General features: G+C 40.5%; 1 protein-coding gene across 6 annotated transcripts in view; it reads right to left on the bottom strand.

Moving 5' to 3' along the window:
• The window catches only part of rims2b (regulating synaptic membrane exocytosis 2b), a 250,923-nt gene that overhangs the window by 116,012 nt on the left and 120,992 nt on the right, over positions 1–13,919 (bottom strand). For all 6 annotated transcript variants that reach the window (XM_037535353.1, XM_037535354.1, XM_037535355.1 and 3 more), the window contains exons 12-14: positions 13,255–13,400; positions 6,055–6,102; positions 942–1,072 (exon numbers count right to left, since the gene is read on the bottom strand). In XM_037535353.1, the coding sequence (XP_037391250.1) occupies positions 942–1,072; positions 6,055–6,102; positions 13,255–13,400 (325 nt within the window). The remainder of the gene's footprint in view (positions 1–941; positions 1,073–6,054; positions 6,103–13,254; positions 13,401–13,919) is intronic.

Raw genomic sequence — 13,919 nt, 5'->3', positions numbered from 1 at the left:
GAATAAAACTAATTATTTACAGCCTTTGTCTGTTTATTCTTTAGTATTTCCCTGAGAAAGCCAAATATGCAGCTTTTTAAATGCTGGTTTCTGGCTGACCGACACAACAGCAGCCTCAGTTTAGCCGTTTCTGCAGCTGCTGGAGCTGTGGGTGTTCAGCTCAGGGCGACGATTAGAGCTGTAAGCAAAACCACACCATATCGCATTTTGAATTTTTAGCTTAGTTAACCAAAAAGTCACGTTTTTGGTCTTGTTTTTCTTTCTACATGGTTTTGGACGGTTCCCCAAAACTTACAGCTGCTGATGGGGAGGTGTAAATATTTGTTACCTACTAAGCTCAATGTTAAAACTAGTTTGTGGGGCTTGTTCCAATTTAGTAATGCATAAACCTGAACATCACAACTGGCCTATGTTTGAACTTACGCACAGCTGGTGCAATCACTGAATGGTGTTTAATAAAGAACAATAGTGGTTGGTTAGTGTAGTGGTTAACACCTCTGCCTTCTATGCTGCAGACTGGGGTTCAGTCCCCCACCTGGGCAAACACCCTACACTATACCAATAAGAGTCCTTGGGCAAGACTCCCAACACCACCTTCGCCTACTTGTGTAAAATGATCAATATTGTAAGTCGGTCTGGATAAGAGTGTCAGCCAAATGCTGTAAATGTTTTTATCATGGCCAACATCACAATGTTTTATTCTCCATTTTATTTTGGTTTATGCTCTAGAAGAACTTGACTGCTCATTAGTCAATTCCTATCAGAATTAAAACACACTGCTGTGAAATGCAGGCGATCTACTGGGCTGGCTACCATTTTTGAGGCAAGACAGAAGCTCTTCTTTAAACTGTAACCATCGGATTTAGTCCAAAGTCCGTGCTGTGACACTGACATAAACAGATGTGCTGGTAGCAAAACAAAGGCTAAACGTTCCTTCGTACCTTCTGTCAGGAAGGAAGTATATTTTGACGTAGGGGTTCCTGGGCCGGCCGTCCTCCCGAGCAGGCAGGTCTTTGGCTCCCAGGATGGTGACAATGAGCTGGTGTCCCACTTTGTCGTACCACAGCTTCACCTTCAGAGAGAGCACAGCTGGGTTAGCCTGTCCGCCGGCAAGGCTCTCAAGCTGCCCAAAGGACCACATGCGTGTCAGGGCTTTCTTAAAGCAGGTCCCTCATCCACACAACCGAACTACGCACACTGAGCTGTTTTCCCAGCTTTGTGTCTTGTTGTTTTCCTACATTGCTGAAAGCAGTAGCTCAGCTTAAAAGTCAAATGTACACAGTTGTGTTCCACAAATGCATTTGATTGTGTTTGGGGTCTGAAATTTGCTTCATGAGCTTCTCACTGGAGCTATGAGGCTAATGCAGCTCTGGAAACTTATACCTCACCAGCTGTACACACTTATGTAGAAGTATGGACAGAAGTGTGTGTCCATACATGAAAAGCAGAAATGACTGAGATTTCTTATCAGCTCTTCATGGTTCGAGACAAGTGACGATTTAGGCATGCAGTTAGCATGATGCTAACTGGTAGCATAAAAGCCTCTATTACTTGTTAGCTCAGGGGTCGAAAGCATGCGACTATTTTACCGCCCCCTTGTGGCTCCACAGCTGAATCTGATCAGTAGGTAACAATAAAATAATCCTCCTCTACAGTAAAATAAAGCTCTGCTGATCCTTCAACACAGTTTAACAGAAAATGGTCTTAAACGCTGGAGTTAATGTAGAACTGCTGATTCACCCTTTAACCCTGAAGATCAGCGCAGACGGCTGGTCACCATAGCAACACAGACAACAGTCTCGCCCAGATAGTAGCTATGAAACGGCAAAGAGAGAGATTTAAGATGAACAAGGCTGAAGTCAGCTTGTTGATTGTCAGCTTCTATTTCAAATTTCCTGTTCCACCTTAAATGATTCCGATGCCTAAGGTGAAACGGGAACACTAGGACAAGAAGCTGGCGAATGAGAAGCGACTTCAGTCTCATAAAATGTTGAGCGTTGAGAGACGTTTTACTAGAAACGGTTAAACTTTTATGGAAAAGTTTCCTGCCGGAGATGCGAGAAAAGCAGCTATAGCTGAGCTGAAGCTTAAAGCAGAGCGAAGTGAGTCTGGGTTTTTATTTATATTGTATTTTTTTTATCTATATTAGCACATCAGCATATACAGAGACATATTTACAGCCAATATAGTACAATGGACATAAAATGTGGCTCTCAAGGTGGCTTAATTTTTGTTAATTGGCTCATCTTCACATTTAGGGTGCCGATCCCTGTGCTAGCTACATTCAGTGGTATTTCTGGGATCTTAAATCCGCGAGCAGCTAAAATTAACCTCACTGTTTATGCCAGTTTAAGGTTTTAAAATCATTAACAATGACCATTTCAGGTTGCAAAGGATCCGTTTGAAACTGGGTCCCACGGATGAGATGCATTAAAAATAAGAAGGACATAAACAAACTTTAGTTCTATCTGTGTAGCGCTGATGGAAGCTAACTGGTGAGATGTACTGCTAAGAAACTGGACCGTTCTTTGAGTCACAAGTGAACAGCTGGCTTGGCATCAATACGAGGGGCCCAATTAAGATTTTGAGGACGCCCTGTGTCATGGGCCCCGGTGCGATTGCACACCCTGTCCCCCATTAGTTAGACCACTGGCTACATTAGCCTTGTAGCTCCAGTGTAGAAGAAACAGAGCAAACCTCAGACACCAAAGGTCTTGCTTGATCAGCTACATTTGTAAGAGTGAAAAACTGTATAAATCTGATTATTTGCCAAACTGCTGTTCTGATCTACTAATGCAGCGCAGTTCTAATACTAAGCTAAGACAGACTGTCTGAACACATTACTCATGAATGTGCAAGTTTACAGGGAGAATTTGCAGTTAGCCAATTGGGGAGTCCATACTGGGGTTGTCCAGTTTGGTGTCTCCCATCACAGACACAACAACTAACAGATAAGTGTTCTCCTATTTCACCACCACAAAAGGTTCAATCTAAAGTCTGGAGACACTTTCAAAGCTCAAAAGGTCCAAATCAAAGGAATGAAGTAAGGCTTCTGTCGAAAGGAATGACTCAAAGACTCGAAGAAAAAGCTGCAAAAGTGCTGCGCACCATATTTTCCCGGAAGTAGCAATTTAAACAGCTTTGAAAGTCTCGACTGCAGTGGTTTGGCAAAGAAAGAGAGAAAGAAAAAGGAAAGGAACAATCAATATGAGTCTCACACATGCTTCTCTGCTCACTGTTAAGAATCTACATCCTTAGAACTACCCGGAGAGAGAGAGGAAAGGACGGGCAAAAACCAGAAGACTGGCGAAAGTTGGCCTAAGGTTTTCTGAGTGGACTCCAAAGACTTCAAAGAATTTGCCCGTCTTTTGGAAGAAATCATGAGAGCTAAAGGAAACACAGCTCTATACCTCTACAGAGCACATACTGCTCTAAAAATAGTCCAGGACTAATGCATGCAGCAAAGCAGAATGCATTCAATACAATCTAGGGCAAACCAGGTAGCTTCAAACGCAGATACAATCGAAGGGGAGAAGATTCAGTCAAAACAAATTGTACCATTTCCACTCGTTTACTCAGTAAATTCAGCCAAACTCACTGAACGTCTTTCTAAAAGACAGTGAATTATGATTCTGCGTTAGATAGAGGACGTGGACGGCAGCCTAAATATGGCAGAGAGAAAAACATTATGTGCAGCGAGCATCGGCTGTTATTCAAGACTCAAAGTGCGTTTGCACATTTTGGCGAGCGCGTGAGTCTGGCAGGGAGAGCGGCTCTGAGAATCGCGGATTAGGAGTGCGGTTTTATTTCTGCTGGTACAATTTGTTTCTTCGTCTACGGTCTCTGGAGCTACAGCCAGTTCTTCATTGGAAAATGCAATCTCATGTTGAAAAATGGGACTGTTAACATACCGTAATCTTCTCACCACAACATGGAACATGACATTTACCTGGTGACCAATGAAAACTGGGCAGGGCTCTTGGTATTAGGTCCAAAAGAGTTTAATCTAGACTAGGGATGGGCAATATGACATCATATATTGCGTGGATATTGTTAGTACTCAAAGAACATTGACCAATATATGTCCAGTTTAGCTGGATTTAAAGGCAGATATTGAACAAAAGTCATTGTGTTCACAGTTTTTGATGGTAGGCATATCCAATATCGTAAAATTTCTAGAAATATCACAATATTATATTTTTACAATATTGCCCACTTCTAATCTACAACCCCATTTCCAAACAAGCTGGGAGGCTATGTGGAGTGCAATGATTTGCAAATCATGTAAGTCATGCTTTTAAAGGAAAATACAAGTACAACATGTGAAATGTTTATTTTTCCAAAAATATTTGCCCATTTTGAATTTGATGGCAGCAACATGTTCCAATAAAGTTGGCCTGTTTACTGCTGTGTTTCATCACCTCTTCTTTGAACAGCACTCTGAGGAGCTGAGGAGATGCTGTTGTAGTTTAGAAAGTAAAATGTTTTCTGTTTTTGCTTAACACAATTTCAGCAGCTCAACAGATCAGAGTCTCCTTTGTGATATCTTTCATTTCATAATGCAGCAAATGTTCTCAGTGGTGACCGGTCTGGACTGCAGGCAGGTCAGTTTAGCACCCAGACTCTTTTAATACGGAGCAGTGCTGCTGTAATACAGTCAGAATGTGGTTTTACTTTTACATCATCTTGCTAAAATAATAAATGCCTTCCCTGAAAAAGACACTTTTCCACTTCCCCTCAGTCCATTTTAAATGAGCTCGGGCCCAGAGAAGGTGGCAGCGTTTCTGGATCCTGTTTATATTTGGGTTCTTCTTTGTGTTTTAGAGTTTAACAGCGTTTGTGGATGCAGTGATGAACTGTGTTCACAGACAGTGGTTTTCAGAAGTGTTTCTGAGCCCATGCAGTGATTTCCACTACAGAATCATGTCTGTTTTTAATGCAGTGCTGCCTGAGGGCCCAAAGATCACGGCCAGCAGATCCTGGTGTTCAGCCTCGTCCCTCACAGACAGAGATTTCTCCAGATTCTCTGAGTCTTTAATGATGTTCTGCACCGTAGACGATGAAAAGCAGAAGCTCTTTGCTGTTTTTCGTTGAGAAACGTTTTTCTTAAATTGTTGCTCTATTTGATGGTCCAGTCTTTCACAGAGTGGTGACCCCTCCTCCTCTTTACTTCGGAAAGCCTCCGCCTCTCTGAGATGCTTTTTTATACCTAATCATGTTACTGACCTGCTGCCAATCAACCACCAGGTGTTTTTTTTTTTTTAGCATTACACAACTTTGCCAGCTTTTTGTTCCCCCGTCCCAACTTTTTTGGAACATGTTGTTGGCATCACATTCAAAATTGGCATATATTTTTTAAAAATAAAATTTCTCAGTTTCCATGTTGGAAGTGTTGTCTTTGTACTATTTTCAATGAAATATATGGTTTAAATGATTTGCACACCATTGCATTTTGTTTTCATTTACATTTTTCATCAACTTTTTTGGAAATGGGCTTGAGCATAAAAAAAGTATCATATGTTATGTGCCTGTTTAAAATAACTGCTGGACCTTTTGCTTTGGCATGAAAGATCATGTTTCAGGTTGCATGGAAAAGAAACACATAGATTTGTCCCAGAATAATGTGGAATCTATCCAAATATTTAAAGAGACTTCACTGAATAAACAATGCAGAATGAAATCCCAATGTCAAAAGCAGAGTCAGTAAAATCGCTGACTGTCTCTTTAAACTGTTCCATTCAGGTCAGTAAGTCATGCATGCTTTTTAAAACCTTCAGCAGGATGGAGTTTAATAGGTTAAATTGATAACATATGTATGAAAAAGCGTGTATGGGTGTGAAATAGCAATATCAAAGTATCGCTTTAGGGGGTTAAAAGAAATCAAACAGAGGATAATGAAGATCAGAGATTTGAAATGCTGCCATTTTCCTGCTGTGCATTTTCCAAATATCGCAGAGAGAAAGAGAAAGGAGCGAGACAGATAGAGAGAGATATAGAGACAGAGAGAGAGAGAGAGAGAGAGAGAGAGAGTGTCAGTCAGATTGGTGCTGTTACCTGGACCCTAGGGACAAAAGGCGTGGTTCTTCTACTAAGGCATGGACTCTGGATAAGCAAAATTAACAAAGAAAAAAAATGCAATAAAACTAAACCAAAGGCCTAAAAAAGGCACATAAATCAAAACCACACTGCTGAGAGGAGATTTGGCCCAGCAGGCGACCTTCAGATTCAATCATTTCAACACAGTTCCATTCAAAACACATGCAGCCAACAACTTTTACTGCAGAACTCAAATGTCAAGCAATGAAAACTCACAAGATATTGCTTAAAAATATCAGTGCTTTGACGTTTTTGTTTAATTGTATGCTCCGCCCAAAATGTGTAATTTTTGTAGCTGGTAAAAATCCCATTCAACCACAGACTCTATCACAATACCTACATTTAGAGCCGGTTATTCATTCAGTCTAATGAGAAACTGTAGAACAGACTCGGTTTATATCACAATACCTACATTTAGAGCCGGTTATTCATTCAGTCTAATGAGAAACTGTAGAACGGACTCGGTTTATATCACAATACCTACATTTAGAGTCGGTTATTCATTCAGTCTAACGAGAAACTGTAGAACGGACTCGGTTTATATCACAATACCTACATTTAGAGTCGGTTATTCATTCAGTCTAATGAGAAACTGTAGAACGGACTCGGTTTATATCACAATACCTACATTTAGAGTCGGTTATTCATTCAGTCTAATGAGAAACTGTAGAACGGACTCGGTTTATATCACAATACCTACATTTAGAGCCGGTTATTCATTCAGCCTAATGAGAAACTGTAGAACGGACTCGGTTTATATCACAATACCTACATTTAGAGCCGGTTATTCATTCAGTCTAATGAGAAACTGTAGAACAGACTCGGTTTATATCACAATACCTACATTTAGAGTCGGTTATTCATTCAGTCTAATGAGAAACTGTAGAACAGACTCGGTTTATATCACAATACCTACATTTAGAGTCGGTTATTCATTCAGCCTAATGAGAAACTGTAGAACAGACTCGGTTTATATCACAATACCTACATTTAGAGTCGGTTATTCATTCAGTCTAATGAGAAACTGTAGAACAGACTCGGTTTATATCACAATACCTACATTTAGAGTCGGTTATTCATTCAGTCTAATGAGAAACTGTAGAACAGACTCGGTTTATATCACAATACCTACATTTAGAGCCGGTTATTCATTCAGCCTAATGAGAAACTGTAGAACAGACTCGGTTTATATCACAATACCTACATTTAGAGTCGGTTATTCATTCAGTCTAATGAGAAACTGTAGAACAGACTCGGTTTATATCACAATACCTACATTTAGAGTCGGTTATTCATTCAGCCTAATGAGAAACTGTAGAACGGACTCGGTTTATATCACAATACCTACATTTAGAGTCTGTTATTCATTCAGCCTAATGAGAAACTGTAGAACGGACTCGGTTTATATCACAATACCTACATTTAGAGTCGGTTATTCATTCAGCCTAATGAGAAACTGTAGAACGGACTCGGTTTATATCACAATACCTACATTTAGAGCCGGTTATTCATTCAGCCTAATGAGAAACTGTAGAACGGACTCGGTTTATATCACAGTACCTACATTTAGAGCCGGTTATTCATTCAGTCTAATGAGAAACTGTAGAACGGACTCGGTTTATATCACAATACCTACATTTAGAGTCGGTTATTCATTCAGCCTAATGAGAAACTGTAGAACGGACTCGGTTTATATCACAATACCTACATTTAGAGTGGGTTATTCATTCAGCCTAATGAGAAACTGTAGAACGGACTCGGTTTATATCACAATACCTACATTCAGAGTCGGTTATTCATTCAGTCTAATGAGAAACTGTAGAACGGACTCGGTTTATATAACAATACCTACATTTAGAGTCGGTTATTCATTCAGCCTAATGAGAAACTGTAGAACAGACTCGGTTTATATCACAATACCTACATTTAGAGTCGGTTATTCATTCAGCCTAATGAGAAACTGTAGAACAGACTCGGTTTATATCACAATACCTACATTTAGAGTCGGTTATTCATTCAGCCTAATGAGAAACTGTAGAACAGACTCGGTTTATATCACAATACCTACATTTAGAGTCGGTTATTCATTCAGCCTAATGAGAAACTGTAGAACGGACTCGGTTTATATCACAATACCTACATTTAGAGTCGGTTATTCATTCAGTCTAATGAGAAACTGTAGAACGGACTCGGTTTATATCACAATACCTACATTTAGAGCCGGTTATTCATTCAGTCTAATGAGAAACTGTAGAACGGACTCGGTTTATATCACAATACCTACATTTAGAGCCGGTTATTCATTCAGCCTAATGAGAAACTGTAGAACGGACTCGGTTTATATCACAATACCTACATTTAGAGCCGGTTATTCATTCAGCCTAATGAGAAACTGTAGAACGGACTCGGTTTATATCACAATACCTACATTTAGAGCCGGTTATTCATTCAGCCTAATGAGAAACTGTAGAACGGACTCGGTTTATATCACAATACCTACATTTAGAGCCGGTTATTCATTCAGCCTAATGAGAAACTGTAGAACAGACTCGGTTTATATCACAATACCTACATTTAGAGCCGGTTATTCATTCAGTCTAATGAGAAACTGTAGAACAGACTCGGTTTATATCACAATACCTACATTTAGAGTCGGTTATTCATTCAGTCTAATGAGAAACTGTAGAACGGACTCGGTTTATATCACAATACCTACATTTAGAGTCGGTTATTCATTCAGCCTAATGAGAAACTGTAGAACGGACTCGGTTTATATCACAATACCTACATTTAGAGCCGGTTATTCATTCAGTCTAATGAGAAACTGTAGAACGGACTCGGTTTATATCACAATACCTACATTTAGAGTCGGTTATTCATTCAGCCTAATGAGAAACTGTAGAACAGACTCGGTTTATATCACAATACCTACATTTAGAGTCGGTTATTCATTCAGTCTAATGAGAAACTGTAGAACGGACTCGGTTTATATCACAATACCTACATTTAGAGTCGGTTATTCATTCAGTCTAATGAGAAACTGTAGAACGGACTCGGTTTATATCACAATACCTACATTTAGAGTCGGTTATTCATTCAGTCTAATGAGAAACTGTAGAACAGACTCGGTTTATATCACAATACCTACATTTAGAGTCGGTTATTCATTCAGCCTAATGAGAAACTGTAGAACGGACTCGGTTTATATCACAATACCTACATTTAGAGTCGGTTATTCATTCAGCCTAATGAGAAACTGTAGAACAGACTCGGTTTATATCACAATACCTACATTTAGAGTCGGTTATTCATTCAGCCTAATGAGAAACTGTAGAACGGACTCGGTTTATATCACAATACCTACATTTAGAGTCGGTTATTCATTCAGCCTAATGAGAAACTGTAGAACGGACTCGGTTTATATCACAATACCTACATTTAGAGCCGGTTATTCATTCAGTCTAATGAGAAACTGTAGAACAGACTCAGGTTAGATCTCTATACCTAAGCACGTAGGTATACAGTATGGTATAAAGTGCAGTAGCATTGCCATTAAAACTGGACTCAACATGTAACAACACTAAACAAGGTATCTAGTTTCTTATCAGGGTGAATGAGATTCTTTCCACCTAGATACGATAAAACACATTAGTTGGCAGAGCATGGATAGTTCAGGTTATGTTGGACACACAGATAAAGAAAATGTCAACTAATGACCCATTTTCCAAACTCATAGCCAGGCAGATTATTATTAAGTAGTAGCTTGATTGTACTGAGAAATTCTTTACTAAAGGGCTTGGAGTTTTGGAAAGCATGTCCATGACAAATATTTAACAACAGTTAAAAATGATATGGACAAAACATTTCAACAATAAAATAACATTGTGGTGTGTGCCCACCCCCGCCAGGCTCCGATGGAAGCTCTGAACACCCAGTGGCAACAAACCCTGGTGAGGAGGGCAAGGAGAGAGATGCGAGTGGGTGAGGGACGAAGCGCAAAGCCCGCCTCCACCCAGGCCCTGCCCCCTGGTCCGCAGTGAGGCCGCTTCACTACACCTCACTTTTGACCTGGGTGGCCGAGCTGCGGCGCTCAGGACTCGCTCCTTGCCCTTGTGCATCTCATGGCCGGCACTGTCGTCCTCCTCCCGGTGTGTCCCTTGGAAGAGCTCGGGCTTTGCGCTCTGACCCCCACCCGCTTGCAGCTCTCAACCTGTCGTCTTTGCCGGGGTTTGTCGCTGCTCTATGTTTGGGGCTTATCTTCTGGCAGGCTCTCGCAGCTGCCATCTGGGCCCAGCTCTCGTAACCCGCCATCAGGGCGGGCACACACCACAAACATCAAAATAAATTCTGATTTCATTTTTCCAGCACTGTAAAAGCTAACACCATGTATGCATGCACTGTGTATACACTAGGACTGCAAAATATGGTATGCTCATCATTACCACAATATTAGCAATATTAGCTGCAGAATGATCAGGTAATCATTAACTGCTTTCCAGTAATATCAGATGCTCTCATAATGAGTGGCCAGATGACCCATACAAATCTAGATTTTTTCATATCTTGCAGCTCCAGTAAGAAAATATGGGACACACCTCTTCTCATTCCTGCAAACTTGTTTTTTAGATTAAATCTCCTTCATTCTAAACAAAAATGAACGAATAACTACATCTCTGACACAGCACAACTGAGCAAAGACACCAAAGCCTCTGTGTTTCGTTCCTTGAGCAGTAGACGTGCAGATGTGCTACAGCTTTCATGTTTTCATGAACATCTTGATCCTTAATCTCTGACCTGGTGCTCATTCATAAAGCCAGTGTTTAAAACCTCAGAGTAACACTGTCTTTTACACTGTCATATAATGAATATATCGCTGTTATCAGAATAAAACCTCATATTTCCAAAATTAGAACTTTACAGGAGAAGGAAAAAACCTACTTTACTTTTAATGTAAGTCAGTGGAACCAGAATTTTTTCGAAGTAATTTTGGGCTGTTTCTTTTTGATCCATTCTTCATGAAATTTACACATAATGTAAAGAGCAAGAGGCATTTTTAAACAATGTCAAAATTTGTATATAGAACCATCTACAGTACATTCTCCATCAATCTGAAAAGAGCCACTTAATCATGCAGAGATTATTTTGAGTGTTCACATTTCTTTATAGAACCATTTTCTTTAATAAAGAACCCTTGAGTGCAGAATAAGGATGCCTGATTTACAGACCACTGAATAACTGACAACAGTAAGACTTTAACATTCCAACATGTTTGCACTAATTCATCATTTGGCTCATCAGTCAGATGCACATACTAACCTTTAAAGGAATAAATCAATACCTAGCAAGTTTTTAACCTAAAACACAGATGTTTTGAGTAAGATGGATGTTACAATTTTTTTTGGAATTTCATCATTTCACAGCTACAATATCTACCCCTGCGATGGACTGGCGACCTGTCCAGGGTGTATCCTGCCTTCCGCCCGAAGACTGCTGGGATAGGCTCCAGCTCCCCCCCGCGACCCTGACGGAGAAGCGGCTTGGACAATGGATGGATGGATGGATGAATATCTACCCAAACAATATCCTTTGCTTCTCACAAGGCGGGCAGACTCTGTCTGTAATGTTCAGGCAGCATGCTAGGAGGGGCCAGAGAGCCAGGACTGAGTAATTAGGGTAGCAACTGTGGGCACACAACTTACGGGGTGCTCACACACTGCTCGCCACTCATTCTTGAGTTCACGCAGCCATGTGCATGTTGCTCTGACTTGGCTGGTAACCTCAGTGTCTGTCTTGAGTTGAGTAATTTTTTCAAAAAATGTTCATTTTGCTTTAATTTTATTAAAGAGGGGAGTTGTTTTATGGTTTCAGTTTCAGGGAGCTCTTAGTTTGGGTCATCCTTTTAAGTCTTCAGTTAGCATAGCCATTAGTCCATACGATGGCATGCTATGCAGCATGTTAGCCTGGCAGCATGGTGATTGAGGGTTCGCCCCCTCCATTTTCATTTTGTAGTTTCTTAGCTGTTTTTCTAGTTGCACCTTTCTCACTGCTTGTCCTCTCATGTTTGCCAGCTGGCTCATCCCCTTGCACTCCCAACCACTAACATTAGGGTCATGATCCTCACTCAGGGCAAACCCCCTATTGTGTTATAGTGTCACTGTGCAAGACTACTTCCATTTTGGAAAAGCGAAAGAAGAATGGACAGTTTCTTTGCCTCATTCTGGGATCTCCATAACTCAGATTGAGCTGCTTGTTTGGACATCAAAACCAGATGAAGTACAAAACAAACAGACAGAATGTCTTCAAGTGCTCCTCACAAAGTGGGCAAACAGTGACGCTGACCCACTTTCTTTTTGGAAAAGTGAAATTAGCACAGAGATCTTCATCATTTCATTCAGAAGCTGAAAATCTGAGTGCTTCCACATATATCTCAGATGTCGGGCCAGTTTGTTGCCCTGTTTTAGATTCCGATCCTTTTGGCATTTTTCAAGAAGTTCCCTCATCTTTGTTGTCACCATCCCAACACCAGAGATGACTGATTGGTCAGTGAGTTCATGTCGTGGGCTGATGTAACTTTTTGCCATCCAAAAATTATATCAGATGTGCAAAATATCATCAGTATTACAGTATTGCATTACCAAATTAACTTATACAAACAAATAAATTGTGCTCGCTGTGTAAATGCCTTTAGTCCTGCTTTTTTTTTTTTTTAAATCAGTCGTGGTGTCTGACCAGGCTCTCTGCCAAGATCACCAATCTGGTAACAAGCTTGAAATCTAAGTACACATTTTCCACTTGGTGATCCTTTCATAGGGTCAGCCTCTGGGAATGAATGTCTGTTCTTCATACAAGGACCTTAGAACCCCATTCTTCAAGACAGCAAGCCAACTTTCAGTTTAAGGTAGCACAGAGTTTATTTAAAGCCAGCTCAAGTCTTTCAAACTGGGCCAGTCACTAAGCAGCCTAAATAAGAACGTCATAAGCAGTAGTTCACTCTGTTTAATGTTAGCAGACTCTTATTTAAAGGAATATCAAACACTCTGCAGTGAAACCTTACTTTTAGTCTGCTGTCCTACATAGAACCCTAATCAATCACTCTAAGGTTGTCTAGTGGTCAGAGAAACAGCAAGTCTGAAACCAACCATATGTGCAAACCCTTACACTAATCTGTGGCCCAAGAGCATGCTGGGAACTCACTGAAAGCTGTCCAGACAGATACTGTGGGGCATCACGGAGCATGCCGGGGCTCATGGGCGATGTGACCGAGATGGATGGGCCCATCTTCTGGGATTCAAAGGAACTTGAACCTGAAAAAACAGTAACCTGTTAATGTTGCACACAATCACTCTGAAAAAGAACACAAACTGACCCTTGAGCATTCTTGTTAGAGATGTGCATTCTAACTGATCCTGATATTCGAGTATGCATGAAATTAATAAATGATAAAACTATAATGATAAAATCTGGTTAAGTGTGAGTAAGGGGAAAAATACTTCAAACCAAAGTATGGCCAGGGGCTAACTCTTTTAAGTGACAGCTCTGATGTAAAAAAAAATCCACAAAAAATTTAGCAGGAATAAATCTGAAAACGTGTGTTGGATTTATCATTTTTCTAATGTCGTAAATCATTACTGTAGGTCTTAAATGGTGGTTGGTTAGTGTAGTGGTTAACACCTAAGCTGTAGACTGGGGTTCAATCCCCAACCAGGGTAAACACCCTACACTATACCAATAAGGGTCCTTGGGCAAGACTCCTAACACCACCTTGGCCTCCCTGTGTAAAATGATCAAATTGTAAGTCGCTCTGGATAAGAGCGTCAGCCGAA

The sequence above is a fragment of the Pygocentrus nattereri genome, chromosome 27 (genome assembly GCF_015220715.1).
Source record: "Pygocentrus nattereri isolate fPygNat1 chromosome 27, fPygNat1.pri, whole genome shotgun sequence".
In the NCBI taxonomy this organism is placed as follows: Eukaryota; Metazoa; Chordata; class Actinopteri; order Characiformes; family Serrasalmidae; genus Pygocentrus; species Pygocentrus nattereri.
This window is presented reverse-complemented; position numbering and strand designations above follow the sequence as displayed.